This window comes from Pseudorca crassidens, chromosome 9, assembly GCF_039906515.1.
Source record: "Pseudorca crassidens isolate mPseCra1 chromosome 9, mPseCra1.hap1, whole genome shotgun sequence".
Taxonomy (NCBI): domain Eukaryota; kingdom Metazoa; phylum Chordata; class Mammalia; order Artiodactyla; family Delphinidae; genus Pseudorca; species Pseudorca crassidens.
In genome coordinates, this window is record NC_090304.1 from 56,591,893 (window position 1) to 56,609,701 (window position 17,809).

At 42.6% G+C, this 17,809-nt stretch overlaps 1 protein-coding gene across 4 annotated transcripts in view; it reads right to left on the reverse strand.

Annotated features, from left to right (window-relative positions):
• Positions 1-17,809, reverse strand: part of GAB2 (GRB2 associated binding protein 2) — a 176,049-nt gene that overhangs the window by 22,017 nt on the left and 136,223 nt on the right. For all 4 annotated transcript variants that reach the window (XM_067750482.1, XM_067750485.1, XM_067750483.1 and 1 more), the window contains one exon: positions 5,499-5,742. In XM_067750482.1, the coding sequence (XP_067606583.1) occupies positions 5,499-5,742 (244 nt within the window). The remainder of the gene's footprint in view (positions 1-5,498; positions 5,743-17,809) is intronic.

The window sequence follows — 17,809 nt, forward strand, 5'->3', positions numbered from 1 at the left end:
CAATAAAACTCTTAGAAGACAACAGGGGAAAATCTTCTTGAAATTGGATTTGGCCATGATTTCTTAGGTATGAAATAAAAAACACAGGTGACCCCACATGCCGCGGAGCGGCTGGGAGCGTGAGCCATGGCCACTGAGCCTGTGCGTCTGGAGCCTGTGCTCCACAATGGGAGAGGCCACAACAGTGAGAGGCCCACGTACTGCAAAAAAAACCCCAAAAAAACACAGGTGACCAAAGTAAAAAGAGATAAATTGGATTACATCAAAATTAAAACCATTTCTGTGCATCAAAGGACACAATCAACAGAGTGAAAAGGCAGTCTTTAGAATGGGGGAAATATCTGCAAATCATGTATCTCATAAGGGGTTAATGTCCACAACATACAAAGAACTTTTACAACTCAACAATAACAAAGGACTCTGATAATAAATGGGCAAAGGACCTGAGTAGACATTTCTCCAAAAATGATATACCAGTTGGCAACAAATACCTGAAAAGATGCTGACTATCACTGATCATTAGGGAAATGCAAATGAAAACTACAATGAGATGCTACCTCACACCCATTTAGGATGGCTACTATCAAGAGACCAGAAAATAACAAGTGTTGGCAAGAAGGTGGAGAAACTAGAACCCTTGTGCACTGTTGTAAATTGGTGTAACCACTATGGAAAACAGTATGGCAATTCCTCAAAAAGCGACAATAGAATTACTGTATGACCCAGCAATTCTACTTCTGGGTATATACCTCAAATAACTGAAAGCAGAGTCCTGAAGAGTATTTATAAGCCCATGTTCACGGCAGCGTTATTCACAATAGCCAAAAGGTGGAAGTAACCCAAGGGTCTAACAATGGATGAACAGATAAACAAAATGTGGAATATACATGAAATATTTATTCAGCCTTAAAAGGGAAGAAAATCCTGACACATGCCACAATGCAGATGAACCTTGAGGACTGCATAAAAAGACAATTACTGTATGATTCCACTTAAATGAGTTACCTAGAGAAGTCAAATTCATACAGATAAGTAGAATGGAGGTTATCAGGGGCTGGGGGAAGGTGAAATGGGGAGTTGTTTAAGAGTGGAGAGTTTAAATTTTGAGAGTTGAAAAGAGTTCTAGAGATTGGTTGCATAACAATGTGAAAGTACTTAATACTACTGAACTGTACAGTTAAAAATGGTTAAGATGGTACATTTTATATTATGTGTATTTTACCACAATTTTTTTTAAAAGAAGAGAAAAAAAATCATTCAGAGGAAGAAAGATACATTACATACAGGAGAATAAGAATAAAAAGAACAGCTGACCTGTCATCGGAAACAACGAAGGTCAGAAGACTATAGAATGGCATCCTTTAGAATGCCGAAATAAAACCATCATTCCAGAATTTTATACCCAGCAAAAATATCTCTAAAAAATAAAGGTGAAATAAAGGTATTTCCACACAAATGAAAGCTGGGAAAATCTGTTACCAGGGACTCACATGGCCAAAAATGGTAAAGGAAGCTCTTCCTTTACCAGAAGAGCTCTTCCTTTACCAGAAATAAAAACAGATAAAAACCCCACTAGATAATGTTTAATATTTGCTTTCAGCACTCATACGTATTTTAAACTTAGGAGGGAAAAAATAGTATTTTATAATTATGCAGATATTTACTATTTCTGCTGCTCTTTCTTCGTTCCTGATCTTAGTTTCCTTCTGGTACTTCTTTGCTTTAGCCTTATTATTTCTTTTAAGTCAGATCTCTTGGAAATTCTCTTATTTAACTTTCATCTGAGAGTGTCTTAATTTTGTTTTCATTCCTGAAGGAATACTTTTGCAGAATATAGACTTCTGGGTTGATAAGAGTTTCTTTTTCTTTCCATTAATTTCAAGTGTGTTTTCCTTTATCATATGGAATACTGTTATAAAATGGGCTTTTAAACCTGTGTGTAGTAGTTTCAACATTAGTTATATTGGGGTTGGCAACTGTGCTCTCCCTTGAGAATTAGTTTGCTGGCTCTCTGTAGGCTGAGAAATTTTGGATTATATTCTGAATGTTGTGATACTATGTTGTGTAGACTCTGGGTTCTTTTATCATCCTCTGCAGAATGTTGATTTTGTTTTTGCAATCAATATGGTCAGGTTCAACCTGTAACTTCTGTTTCTCCTCTGTGTGTGGTAGTGAAAAATCTCAGTTTAGTTCACAAAGCTCTGGTTATGCTGATTTGAGTCTGTCCCACACATGGGTAGCTCAAGGTGAGCCTGAGACTTGTGTGGGTTTATACCCAGAATCAGGAATTGCCTTCACTAGCTCTCTCCACACTGGGATACTCCACTCCTTTCCAGTCCCCAAAGGGCTCCTTTTCTGGTTCCTCTAACCAGAAAGATGAGGTTTCTATTAGAGTTTCAGCAGTCTGCCCCACTGTGCTGCTTTGTGATGGAGCCCACTCTCAGGACAAATCCACCAGAGACAGAAGATTTACCTGTGTACTCACATCTCCAAGTTTTGCTCCCCTCCATAATCTGCTTCCTTTCTTTTTCTTTACAGAGTCTTTGGGTAATTATATTTTGTCCGGAGTTTTTATCTGTAATTAGTGGGAGGGACAGAAGCCTGTGGTGGCTTCTGCCACCATAGCGGAACTGGAACTCCTAAGTTCTTTTTCAAAGTTTCTATCTCTTTCCTAAATTTCACCATCTCTTTACTCATTATCCACCCCCTCTTCCCACCATAGATTAAAGCAAGTAACACAACTATTTTAAAGTCTTTGTATGCTAGCTCCAAAAACTTGGTTGATTTTAACTTGTTTCTATGACCTGAGCTCTCTAGGACTATAGGTCAACTTTTACAGTTTCTTCAGATGTCCAGCAATTTCTCATTGTATACTGACATTTGGGATGATATGTTATAGAAATTTCCTTCATAGCAAAAGCCATGTAAATTGAATCTCGCTAAATGTGGGTCCCCTTCTTTTTTTTTTTTTTTTGGTCCCTTGTTTTAAGAGTCAAATCAGTCCTGCTTTTTGACTGCTCTTCAGTGCCTTTGAACAGGATTTTAAAATGTTTTGTCCACAGTTTATAATTGTTACAGTATGTTTAGTATCATGCATGCTACTCCACCATTACCAAGAACTACATAATCCTTCTAGACTGAAGAAAACTTCCTTCCCGCCCTCCTTTCCTGCTTGGAATTCTACAAACACTGTTTGAACTTACTGTTTTTTAAAATCTCCCTGAGATCCTGCTCATCACCCTCTCGCTCCCACACCCACACAAGTAAAAACAAAGACACAGAGAAAAGCACAACTTGATCAAGGCCCTACAATTAAGCTGCTTCCCCAGATGTAGATAAATTCTGTCTCATCTATTATGTTACCTCCATAGCACAGATTTGTTCAAATATTTATTATGCACCTACTTTGTGCCCTGAGTCCTGTCCCAAAGAGCAGTAACATATTAATATAAAAATCCGTAATACGAGGTAGGAAGTTCCAAATGCTGTGAGAAAGATCATCAAAAACTGCTATGGGAATTCAGAGAAAAATGAATTCCAGCTAGGAAGATTTAAAAGAGGTTTTACAGAGGAGGTGAGGGTACAGAGAGTGGGCCCAGCTGCTAATTCAAGCAGAGACATTTATATATGTGTTCGCTGTTGCTTTAGCAGTACCATGGGACTGGAGGTGGTGGCAAGTTGTTAATACTATATAAAGCCTTCCACTTAAAGTATGCTCTGCAGTCTGCACTGACATCATCTGCAGTTTTGCAGAAAGGCAGGATCTCAGGACCCACCCCAGGCCCAGTGAATCAGAATCAGCATTTCAGCAAGACCCTCAGGTATTTCATAGGCACATTAATGTTTGAGAGACACTAATATAAAGTGCTCTGTCTTTCACTAGAATTATGACTGTAAGACCTCGCATTCTCTACTACCAGGCAATCCTACATGTAGTAGAAGGGGAGGCGGCACAGGAGAGCATCTGGCAGTATGTCCTGAGCACCTCCTACCTCCTGGCTACCTTAGGTATGTTTTGCCATTTTATGCTCGTTAAGTAAGCCTTTGAATTAATTATTCCCACTCTGCAGATAAGGAAATTGAAGGTCAAAAAGGCTCAATATGTGGTCCAAGGTCACAAAGAGGTGGCCAAACCTGAATTTGAACCCATAACTGACTGACTGCAAAATACTTTTCACTCTGTAAAATACTTTTCATTCTACTATACTGTCTCTGGTCTGTGCTTCAGGAGAATCACGTACTAACTAGTTCAGTGATCTTGGTTAATTCATTCTACCTTTTTAGAACTCAGCCCTTCATGTGTATGTTGATGGAAGTCGACTGAACTAGTGAAAGTTCACAAACGAATCAACGCTGCTTCAGGAAAATGGGTTTTTCAGGCAGACTTAAAACTGAGTGTTGGGAGGTTCTGTTGCATGAAAATGACTCAGAAAACCACAACCAGAACAGCACAGTGTAGAGAAAAGAATACAGGACCAGAAAGGAGAAACCTGGGTTCTAGTCCTCTCTCTGCCATTTATTAGTTGTGAGTCTCAGTTTCTTCATCCATGAAATGGAGATAAATGATCTACCCTGGCGATCTCTCAGTGTGTTTAACTGGTTTAAGTGAGATTATGCACGAAAATACTCTATGACATGATTTATTAATACAGCCAGTTCTCTAATTACCTTAATTTTCCTAACACAAATTAGATATTTCTAAATTAATTCATTAAGGAACATGATTTACAATCTGCTGGCCATGGTAGGATTGGGAACCAGCTCTGGCAAAAGCCCACCAGCTCTGCACTTTCGTTTACCCTAACAATGGGAATAAAAGGTAATAAAAATATGTACAGGCTCTGCACCTGTTAGAGTTGATGGTGTTAGAAAAACAAAAACTTATTCCAGAGCAGGGAGTCCTTGCTCTAGAACTTTGTGTGATGATGAAAATGTTTTATATCTGTATTACGCAGCATGGTATCCACTAGACATGTGTGGCTACTGAGTACTTGAGATATGGCTAGTATAACTGAGGAACTTAATTTTAAATTTTCTTTAATTTTAACTGATTCAAAGTTAAATAGCCACATGTGGAGAGTGGCTGCCACATGGAACTGTAGCTCTAGAGCAAACGTGAGATAAGGATTTGTTCCACAATGTTAAGGTTTTATAGTTATACTCTTAGGGCCAACAAGTGCACTGACTTTGTTTTTTGCAATTCTGAAACTCTAGTTCCTAATGCCTTTTCTTCAAATTAAACCAAAAAGTTTTATAGCATGATTTCTGATAATGGGAGGCTTCTTTGGAATCCAATTATTATTGTATAGCAACGTAGATGATACCAATAAAATGTGAAGGTTGCCTAAGCAAAAACAGTGATGTTTTGTTTTATAATTATATATTTGCCCACCTGGAAAGATAAAATAGTTTACTCTTACGTATTTAAAATTAAACAGCAGAGTCTGAAAGGTACTAGGCCCTGCGAGCGGTTGCTCAACCAACTACTGCTGGCCTACCTTGCGTTTTCTGCTCTCCGGCTTATGCACTGGTGCAAGTAGAGATACTCCTGAGGTGCACTGGTGGACAAGGCGGGCTGCACGTGGTTCGACACCGAGGGTTCAAAGGTGAACAAGGTTGGCTGGCTGGAGTGCGATGGGGCTGAGGATTTTCGTTCTCGGAGAAGGTGCTGATTGGAGCTGCTGAGCTCAGCTGGAGAAGAGCGGGCGCCGTGACTGGCTGAGGAAATGTTCCTCAGGGAGTCTGTGAAAAGGAGAAAGAGCTCTCTGAATGGTAAAGGAAGGGAAGGTGTCCTTATCCCAAACTGGGTTGTCAGACGAGGAGAAAATACTAAGAGCAGAGGCAATGGTCCAGCCGCAGCATTCTCTTCCTCATGCACCTGTCCCGGCTCTGCCCTCCCAGAGCGCAGGGCTGTGGCTTCCAGGCTCTGGACCTCCGTACTGCTCCTGGACGCGACTCCCTATCACAGCCTGGGCAGTATCTGCCCCACTTCCAGGAGGTGTGCCTACTCGAGGTCCAGAAGTGCGACTCTGGCTCTCGAGCAAGGCCAGCCTCTGGGGCGGGGAGTGCCACGGCCTTCCCTCTCTTTGGTGGCTCCTGCTCTCATCATCTCCGTCAAAGCTAAGCGGGCTTTGCTAAATGAAGCTCTGCTTCCTGAAGACTTATTTACTGAGTACCTGGACTGTGTGTTACTGTACTAACGACAAAAGCACATGTAATTGGAACGGTCCCTTAAGACTGGTCCCAGCTCCTCCCGCCTACCCTTCCAAGTCCTCTGAGGATGATGTTCCCCACATCTTGTACTCACCACTCTCCATCTATTGGTCTTTTTTCTCTTAACTCTTATCTTAAACTCTCGTCTGTTGTGTTAGAAAGGAAGTGAGGTATTAAAGACAGATAATAGTTTAGAGTAATACCCCCAGCCAAGGGCATTATTCATTTGGCTGGCTCTCTAAGCTTAGTCCAAATTCCTTAGCACAACATACAAGGCCTTTCACAGTCTGACCTATTTCCTGTTTCCCTCCTCCCATACCCCAGGCATATGAAAGCTTCATCAGTCTGTGAATGCACCAGCCCCCCCCCCCTTTTTTTTTTTACATCTTTATTGGAGTATAATTGCTTTACAATGGTGTGTGAGTTTCTGCTTTATAACACAGTGAATCAGTTATACATATACATATGTTCCCATATCTCTTCCCTCTTGCGTCTCCCTCCCTCCCACCCTCCCTATGTGACAGAGCGAGAGAGTGGCATGGACATATATACACTACCGGCCCCTTTTATGGTTCTTTGTTTCGGCGTATGCTGTTCCTTCTGCCTGGATTTCACTTCTTCTCCTCTGGCACTCACACACAGACTTTAAGACCCTACACGGGTATCACATTCTCTCTGAAACCTTCGTGGACTTGGCCATTCTTCTGGGTGCTAACAGCACGTGGCCCATGCTTCATTATATCCACTGTCACCCTGCTTCCTTGCCTGGCCCACGGGTTTCTAAGAACAGTGACGGATGATGTTACCTGTACAGTGCCAGCATTTACCGAATAAACCCCAGGTACATACAGAGTTCTGAGTCTGTCTTTGTAGAATAAGCAAAAACATTCATTCAGCATACAATTATTCCAACAGTGAAACTTTTTTGTTCAAAAGAAAGATTTAAAGATGTATTTTCCGGTGGGAGGTAATGTTTTAGTGGTGATGATGGTGGCTTTCTATGGTTATTCAAAGCACTTCAGAGGGGACATAGTTCCCTGTTATCTGACCTATTTTAGGGCCCTTCTCATGGCCCTGGGCAGGATCCACCAGCTCACGGATGCTCTGCAGCATTAATGACTCTGCAGTCTTTTCTGCTGCTGGGCAAGACAACTTCTGCCAGCGTACAGCAGGAAAAGCCACAGGCCTCTGGGGAAAAACTGTCCCATTGACAGCTGTGTTGACCTCCAAAATGAATTCCCATTACAGGTCTCGTAGTGAACTGGATGTTTGTTAACAGAATCAATGGCTTCATTACTCCATTAGACCTGCAAGATGAACTCTCTAGTGGCAGAGGAGAGGGTTTGTGCTGGGGGACAGAGAAAGCCCAGCGCCGGTGATCAGCCCACGCTGCTGCCTGAGGAGACATAGGGAATGTGCAAGGGAAACCTCTGGTGCATTCTACACTCTCTGTGGTCTTTTGGACTCCTCCTCCTCTGCCCAGCCCTTCAATGCGGGCTTTCTCCAGGGTTCTGCCCCAGACCCTCCTATGACCTCGCTCTCGCTCTGGAGACTCTCCAGGGGTATCCTGTCCACTCTCACAGCTTCAGCTATGTGATGACAGCTCACAAATCTGCATCTCTAGCTCAGTTCTCTCTCCTGGGCTCCCTGTCTTATATCCCCACCCCCACCCCCCATCAACTGAGCGTCTCCATTCAGCTGTCCCACAGGCAGGTCAAGCTCAACAACCTAAACGGAACTCCTCCTCCTGTGTCTCTAGTTCAGTGAAGTGTATCAACGTCACCATCCAGTCAGTTCCCCAAGCCGGAAACCTAGGCATCATCTGTGACTCTCCCCTGTTTCTCAGCAACCACGGCATGTCATCATGTCACTGCCTTGCTTAAAATTTGTCACTGGATCCCTGGTATCCTCAAGATGACTTACAAAGCTCTCTCTTTTAAAAACCACTTTCCTGTTTATTTCTTCAATCTTGTTTCCCACCTGTACTTCCTTGTGTTTCAAACAGAATTTCAGGAAAACACCAACCTCTTTCTCATCGCTCCATACATTAGGCTACCAATTCAGTAAGGGCAGAGGTACTGTCTCTCTTGTAACAGTTTTACCCCTAGAATGAAGCCCAGTCTGTGATCCAACTCCATAATCATGTGTTGATTAAACACAGGAAGTACATATAGCATAAGTCGTCATACTCCCTCAGTAACATCCACTGACTCCTCATTCCCTTCAGAATAAGGTCCAGGTTCCCCAATCTGACAAGAATAGCCATTTTGTCACAACCTACTTATCCTGCCTTGTCACCCAATTCATCCTTCATGTCCCCTATGCTGAATGCTTGTGGGGCTGTATAAAGGAAGAGTGACCTATCCTCAGCTCTAGGGCCCTCTGCCTCCAGCTCAGGCTATGGATTCAAATCTGTGACCCAGTCTGTTTACTCACAGAGCTAGAGAAATTTCACCTGAGTCTCAGTTTCCTTATTTACAAATTGACATAGGGTGGTTTTATGAGGATGAAGTGCATAGAGGGCCAAGAAAGCACTGCAGGTTGTAGGTACTCAAAATGTGTTCTAGCCACTTCTGTATCTCTGTGCCTAGAACAGTCCCAGCACATAGTGGGTGTTCATGACACTGAATTCATTGTTGAATGAATAAAAGAATTTTCCCTGGCATAAAAATCCACATATGCTTGTTTCCTGTGGTCAAAGTCAGAGAGGTTTTTCAGGTCTGTCAATAAGGCGAAGTAAGGGGTAGCATGAGTTGGGCCCACAGACACCTGGAATTCCACTCTTCTGACATAAAGCCATGTCTATGAAGCCAGTTAGCTCCATAATGGCCTGCAGCCCCAGGAAAGTTCTTTCAAAGCTGTTTGGGCACTAAATCTTGCCAAAAGCCTACCTCAGCTTGCAACTTTAAAAGACTTCTACCTGAATTCATGTGATGATTCCTTGGTACCTTTACTGGGTTGAACAGTGTCAATCCAAAATTCATGGAACCTCAGAATGTGACCTTATTTGAAAACAGCATCTTTGCAGATGTAATTCGTTAAAATGAGGTCATACTGGATTAGTGTGGAACCTACTTCAATGACTGGTGTCCTTATAAGAAAACAGAGACAAAGACATACAGGAAGGGGATGAAAGAGGTAGAGATTGGATAAACAAAAGGTGATATATCCATACAACAGAATATTATTCAGCCATATAAGTGAATGAAATACTAATACATGCTACAACATGGATGAATCTCCAAAACATTATGCTAAGAGAAAAAAACTAGTGATAAGACTATAGATTACATGACTTTATTTATGTGAAATGTCTAGAATAGGAAAATCCAAAGACAGCATGTAGACTAGCGGTTGCCTGGGGTGGGGAGCAGTAATGGAAAGTGACTGCTAATGAGTATGGTATTTCTTTTTGGGTTGATGAAAATTTTCTAAAATTAGACTGGTGATGGTTGCACAACCCTGGGAAATACTAAACCCACTGAACTATATACTTTAAAAGGGTGAATTTCATGCTATGGGAAATACATCTCAGTAAATTTATAAACACACACACAGTTTGACAGTTCCTCAAAAAGTTAAACACAGAGTCACCATATGACCCAGCAATTCCACTTCTAGGTATATACCCAAGAGAAATGAAAACATACATCTACACCAAAACTTGTAAACAGATTTTCACAGCAGCATTACTTATAATAGCCAAAAGTAGAAACAATCCAAATGCATATAAGCTGATCGATAAAGAAAATGTGGCATAGCGTATAATGGAATATTCAGCAGTAAAAAGAATAAAGCACAGGACTCCCCTGGTGGCGCAGTGGTTGAGAGTCCGCCTGCCGATGCAGGGGACATGGGTTCGTGCCCCGGTCCGGGAAGATCCCGCATGCCGCGGAGCAGCTGGACCCGTGAGCCATGGCCGCTGAGCCTGCACGTCCGGAGCCTATGCTCCGCGACGGGAGAGGACGCAACAGTGAGAGGCCCGCGTACCACAAAAAAAAAAAAAAAAAAAAGAATAAAGCACAAATACATGTTACAACATGTACAAACCTTGAAAGTACTGTGCTAAGTGAAAAGAAGCTAGATTCCATTTATATGAAATGTCTAGAAGTGGTAAATATATAGAGACAGAAAGTAGATTAGTGGTTGCTTACGGCTGGGGTGAGGATGGGGTACGGGAAGTGACTACTAATGGGTATAAGGTTTCTTTTCGGGGTCATAAAAATGTTCCCAAATTAGACTGTGATGGCGGTTGCACAGCCCTGTGAATATACTAAAAACATTGACTTGTACACTTTAATTGAGTGATATATGGTGTGTGAATTAAAACACACACACACACACACACACACACACACACACATGCATAAGCCCTTTGCAAAGTATGAAGTGTAAAGTATATGCAAGAGATTAACAGTCATCCAGTTAAATTCATCTGCCCTTTAGTTTTTCTTTATTTCTTCTCCAAAGAGAAAACTGAACACTCAGTAAATACTGAGCCCTTACTAAACCCCCTTGAGTAAGAGACATTCTCCCCTTCCTACCTTCAGTTCCCTATAACTCCTCCAACCCCGCTGTTCAGGGTTTCACCCCATAATCATAGCAAGGCAGTGGGAAGTTCAGCTAAACAGAAGGCAAGCACTCATGGTTTGGGGTGAAAAGACTCAAGCAGGTTGAAATTCCACCTCACAGTGTGTGGACCTCATGCACAGGACAGGAGTCAGGAGCCCAGGGATCCATTTCCAGCTCTGCTGTTAACTAGCTGTGAGATCATGGACAGGTCTCTCTCTGAGCTTTAGTTGCTTACCTGTCAAGATGGGAGGATAATCCCTGGCCTGCTTGTCTATCTTACTGGGCTGTTGTAAAGGGCGAATGAGATAAGGATGTGAAAACAAATACATGCACTCATATAAATATTCACAGCATTTGTTGTTATTGCCTGGGTACCTTTTGAGGAAAGGAAAGAATGGTAAAGATAAAGGAGACATTAGACAATACGTGGCTGGGCTGTTTTTGGTATGTGGCTGTAAGGTTGTTGTAATGATGTGTCTTGGGTCATTAGGAAGGTCAGTTATACACAGCGAGAAGAAAATGGACATTTCCAGACTTCTGGCCTGAGCTTCGATCTCCAAGTCTAGACGAAAGATAATGCCAGAAAATGCCTGAGTCAATTTGTTTTCTTTTCAGCAGGGTTTTATTTTTTCCTCTTCTTCCTGGCTTCTTTTTAGGGCCCTACAAAATCACTCCCCTTCCTTTCCACAATCACCCCTGGGAAGCCTTCCCAGCATAAAAACACTCCTCCCACCTTCTTGCAAAACTCTAGAACAGGAAAGCTCTGAAGGATTTCAGTAGAGGAGCCCAGCCCAGGCATCCACTAGCTAGTGATAACAGGAGCAGGAAAGGGGTGGTTGGCGGGAGCTTCTGGAAAAGGTGACTGGCCAAATAATGACTGGTTCCCTTATCTCAATGCCCTTTTAATCTTTATCCTTTCCCCCCCCTCCCCCCGCAAGCCTCAGTGGGTCTCAGAACCCGTAAAATGATAGACCAAAGTTCATGCTGGCGCCCAGGCTGGATTCAAAGCCTGGCTCTACTAACTCCTGGCTCTGGTCTTGGACAGGTTACATAAACCTCTTTGATCCTCACTTGTTCAATAGGGAGAATACATACTTTGCAGGGCTGCTGCAAGGACTGGAGGTCATTTATACAAAGCATTTAGCACGGCACCCCACCATTCTTACTGCTCCTATTCCTAGAGTACACATGGAACCGGCTGAGACCCTGAAATTGGCCAAGAGGTATGGAATTTCTTTCCAAGTCACAACTATACCTTGTATAGATGTTATACGTGGATTAATAAGAACGACAGGGACAATCCTGTCTACAAGAATCACAGCTGCCATTTACTGAGCACCTACTATGTGTCTCTGGTCTACCCCGTGAGGTAGATATTATTATTACCTCCATTGGTTTTTCGTTTTGTTTTTTGGGGGGATGGAGAAACTGAAGCTCAGAGAAGTTAACAGTGAGCTCTGGGGTCACACATTTAGGAAGTGGCAGAGTCTAGATCTGAAAGAGATCTCATTGTCTTCAAAGCCAATTATTTTCACCCATGTAGAGAAAAGAGTTCCTACACAATCCCTATGAGGTGAATGGTATTAGCTTTATGGGAGGCAGAGTCAAATAACAGAATGAGGGTCTAGGTCCAGGTCTGCTGCCAACTGGTTGCGTGACCTTCGGTACGTCATTTCACCTTTCTGGGCCCTGTTTTCTTTATTTATAAAAGTGAGAACTTGGATTAGACCAGGGATACACGTCAAAGCCATCTTTGGGAAATTTACGAGAGCTGCTCCATGTAAGACCTAATGAGTTATATTTACACATTTAGATTCAGATCCACTGGCTTGGTTTTTAACAATCTCTGGTTCTTAATTCTGGGGCAGAGGTAGAAGGGTTGGGGTCAACTGAAAAATCAAGGGCAAAGCAAGTTCTGAAAGCCAAATGAAAGAACAAATTCTTCCCAAAATCTTTCTTGGTATCATCAAAATTCTAAATTGGAAACCATCCATGCTCTTCCTGGCCCTCCTTATCATTTGTCCACAGCCGACTCCAAAGGAACAGTGAGCAACAGAGAGAGCCTGACGTGTTTCAGAAACGTGGGAGTCCAGGTTCTAAAACTACTTTGCCACAGGGCCTTGGGCGAAACTTTTAATCTCTCTCTACATCTCCTCTCCCATGCTGTCAAATGCCAAAGAGAACACCCACCTTACAGGGTTCTTTTGAGGATTCAATGAGGTGAAATACGGGTAAATAGTAACTATTAAATACTAAGTAAGTGGTAGTTAGTTGACAATTGTTATATTATATCATTTATTCTTAGAAGTAGAAAGGTGGTAAAATTCTGAGGGTTCTCACTGGGGAGAAGATGATTAATGAAAGAATTTTGAAACTAATGGTGTCGGATTTTATGGGATGAGTGGTCCCCTGGAGAAAGCTAATTGAAAAGCAAGAATCAGATGGGTGGAGAATTCTAGAAACAAACACCTGCTGACAGATTGGCTGAGTGCAACATTGGATCAATAGAGCCAGGTCATTTTAACTCACAATCACATGCCTAAAATTATTTAAAAAGGAATAATCCTCAGAATCCTCTGGCACACATCATTACTAGAGAATTTATTCATACATTTAGGAGCAAACACAAAATGTCTTCACTCTATACAATACCTCACATAATATGGTAACTGGAGGGGAACCTAGGGTCCAATCATTACCACCACTGCCCTCCCTACTCACCCCCAAATCTCTCATTTACAGTTGGAGAAACTGTGGTCCAGAAAGGTGAGGCTACTTGTCCAAGGCCACTCAGTGGATCAGATGTAAACCCTGAAATGAAAACTCAGATCTCTTAGTCCAGGGGTCCTTCTGCGGTACCAGTAGAAAGATGTATCAATGTGAATGAAGATGTATTCTCTATAAAGGGGGGTGGGTAATCAAGCCAGGAGATCTGACCACCAGGACACTGGCCAGTGGGATTGCTATTTTGTCGTGAGTTTATAATGTTATTCATATTTGCATGGAGGGTAGGCATTTGCTGGATCCAACTACTAAAGACCAGTATAAATAATTCCCCAAGTTCAAAAATATAAGTCTTCTAGTGTTTATAAAAACTATAAAACAGAGGAAGAAAAAAGGGGAGGCAGACAGGCAGTAACATGAGACCCTGTGAGACCTTTCAGGGACCAGGCCTCCCCACTCCCCTTCTGAGGAAGGATCTGGGAAAAAACACCATCTCTGAGATCCAAGGGCCAAGTCACGGCACCCTGACCTTGACGGATATGATCTCTTGGTCTACTTTAGCAGAAATCAATCCTGTGAAGGGGCACAGGGCAAAGAGAGTGAGTGGCTGCAGCTCGCAGGCATGTCACACAGTCTCTGGTCACACGTCCTTACATAACCTTCCTTTGCCCTGCGGCATCTCATTTCAGAGATGGGAAACTAAGGTCCACGGCAAATGCCATGCTTTCTATAAGGTCTCTGGTGAAAACTAATTATGCCTTCCTCTAAATCGTACTTCATTTTGCTTTTTGTTTTATGCTGGGCATTCACAAATCTCTCATACTAAACAGATCATGAGCTGTTGGAAGTCAGGACCTAGACCATCTGTTTCTCTGGTGGTGTTCAGCACAACGCTGTGTGTCTGCTAAACGTCCAGATTAGAACAAGGTGCTCAATAAACACACCAGGGCAATACGTTTTGTCAGAATCTTTCCTCTTTGTGTCAGAAGAAGGAGTGAAGAGCTCCAGGATCTGAACGTAAGCTGCTGTTCAGGGTGGGAGGAACTGTTACCACTTAGCAAGGCTGTCTGAGTTGTGTGTGTTTCTGGTTTTGGACAGCTGGTCTATATTTAGCCACGCATGCACTGTCCAGTTCACGTCGGACAGGTCAGCTCTGTTCTCATCTCACCTGCCACACGGACAGCACACCTCAATTGTGACAGACCTTACTCCTGCTCCTTTGAGAGGGGCTTCGGTTGACTGCGTGTCCCCCTCAAAGAGGGAATCCATAATTGGAATAAGCACTCTTGTTGTTAACTTAGGGTCATGAGTACTGACCGTGGGCACTCTGCTAAGAGCTTCAGGCCTGTCAAAAGGAGTGGATCTTGTCCTTGCTCTATGAGCTTATACTGCCGTTGAGAAGAGCAAATTTACACTTAGGGCAGCACTTCTCCCTTCCCCCAAGGAACTTTGGGGACTCACTAGTATTCCCATGGGAATCAATCCATCTAGTGGGCACCATAAGCTCACATGTCGATGATGCATCTGACCCTTGTGACCTTTCCACAAAAATATCGAAACTATATCACTGTATTTTTCAGCTAACCAACTTCATAAGAGGTAAGCTTCCCCTTCCTTTCATAGTGACTTTCACTAAGGGACAAGTGGCTACCAGCGTGAAACACAAGTGTCAGATATTCCAACGATGGGAGTTTATCAAGAATCATTACCAGTGGCAATAATCACAAGTACAATTCCTGAAACTGCTCTAGTCTGGATGGCGAGGCTGGGATTCTAAGAGCTCCGGCTTGCCTAGGGAATTATGAGATCCACAGCATTACCTGACCCAGAACTGTGGCTGTAGGAGAGACAGTGTGGTTAGGGGAAAGGAACGTGGATTCTGAAACCCGAATCTGAGTGTTTTGCTGTGGAACCTAGGAATGGTATCCGAATCTGTGCCCTAATTTGTAAAATTTCTACGAATCGCTACCTGCAGCGTTGTCCTGGAGAGTCAAGGAGTGCCACAGTGTCTGTATATCAGTGCTCCACAAACGGAACGTCTCCCTTAGCCCTCCATCCCTGGGGTAATCTGGTGTACGAACTGCATCTGCAGACCTTCAGGGTTTGATCAGAGGCAGGACTGGTACCAGAGCATGCAGATGGATTCAACTGGCCTTTGACGGGTGAGTAGAGGACTGCAGGCAGAGAGCCTGGCAGGACTCAGCTTCCAGTCGGCAGCTCTTTCTCAGCCACTGTCTCCGGTCCTGGGGTCACAACAATCTCCTGGCTTCATACCTGTAGCTTCCCTATTCATCTTCCAGCCTTGTGTCCTGATGCCTCAGTAACCCTAGGTTTTTTTTCACTGGGATCCAAAAGGGAGAGTTGTTTTTTAACATCCCTAGGACGGCCAGCACACTAAGACCATATGCACACGTATCTGAGTGGGCCTGCCAAGGCATATTATTATACTAGAACAGGAGCTGGCAAACTAAGGACCATAAGTCATATCTCGTCGACTGCCTGATTTTATAAATAAAGTTCTATCCCTATTCATGGGCATATTCTTTACGGTTGCTTCTATGTAAAGTTGAGTACTTGTGACAAAGAACGTTCAGGTGGTAAAGCCTAAAATATTGACTATCTGGCCCTTTAAAGAGAAAGTTTGCCAGCCCCCAGACCACAAGTTCTCCTTCTGGTTTGTACAATCATGTCCTCTCTCAAAAATCTTAGTACCTAACTTAAGCTGCTCACTAAGGAGACAGAAGCGGGCTGAAACCAAGACCAGTGAATCCCAAACCTATGTTTTGGAATAATCAAGAAGAAGAATCACAGGAAAAGCCCGTGTGGAGAGCCCATGAATATTATTATAAGAAATCATATTCACTTTCATTTCAGCACACCTTGGGCACAAACAACATGCTAGTTTCTAGTCAGCATACAGAATCAAAAGGTTCAAGAGAATAATATGATCGACTTGTGTTGACAGGCTTGGGAAACCTTCTTGGCAAAGCCAGAGAAGGTCATCACAAGAGAGCAGAGACAGCAGTGAGTCTTTCTCAGGTCTTCATGCACATGCTGAAGACCCTAAACAGGTATCGTGACAGTGTGAGGCAAGGAACTATATCTAGAATTTCAGGGTATGGGTTAATAGTTATGAACATGGATTCTGCAGCCATACTGTCTGGGTTTGAATCCCAGGTCCTTTACTTAGTAGTTGTAAGAACTAGGGAAAGTTACTGAACCTCTCTGTGCCTCAGCTTTTTCATCTGTTAAATGGGAATAATGATAGGTATCTACCTCATCAGATTATATAAGTTAAGATCTGTGAAATGTTTTGAACACTGCCTCTACATGGTAAGCTCTACGTAAACATTACCTCTTACTGTGAGTAGTAGTATATTTAAAGAAACACCTTTGTTTTTTGAGCACCTCAATAACTTAAGTATAATGCATCTCAAATCAGGAAAGTCAGCAAGGCTTATTTGATAAACATATTAATCACACACAGTAAGAATGTTTCCAAGTTCAGGGAAAATAGAGATCGTGTTATTTAGGATGTTTCAGTTTTGGGGAGATAAGAATAGCACGGTATACACACTCAAAGGGCTGCCATGCAGATCACAGAGAAGGCTGCAACAATTTATTAGCCATACACCGGACAGATATTTAATGTGTGCTTATCATGTACCAAACGCCATGCTTTAAGTGGATTCTTATATAATCTTCATAATAATATTGTGAAGAAAGTCTTGTTTCTATTTTACTGATGCAGAAATTGAGGCTCAGTAAAGTAAACTGACTTGCCTAAGACCAGGTTAAGACTGAACTCATCAGTGTTGTGGATTCATGTATTTATGATTCCAAGACCTATGCTCTTTGCTCTTTGTACTAGATTGACCTCCTGAACCGGTGTGTGTGTGTATGTGTGCCTGTGTGCGTGCATATATATATATATATATATATATATATATATATATATATATATATATATACATATATATACACACACGCACGCACACAGGCACACACACACGCATCATACAAGTATAAGATGCAACCTGGGTTTCCATTCTAGCCTTGCCAGTTAGCTGTATGCTCTTGAGCAACTCAGCTCCCCTCTCTTGACCTCCAGACACTGTCATCTGAGGAGTTTGGAACAAAACACTCTCTAAGGGCCCTTCAAGATCTCATATTCTAGAATTTTCTCAGTTTATGAAATCTACTGCCTTCTCTGTCTTGGCTGGGTGTTTTGGCTGTTATGATTCACCAGCCATGAAGAATTCGTTCACTGACCTCATCCACACAAGAAGTGAGGCGGTGG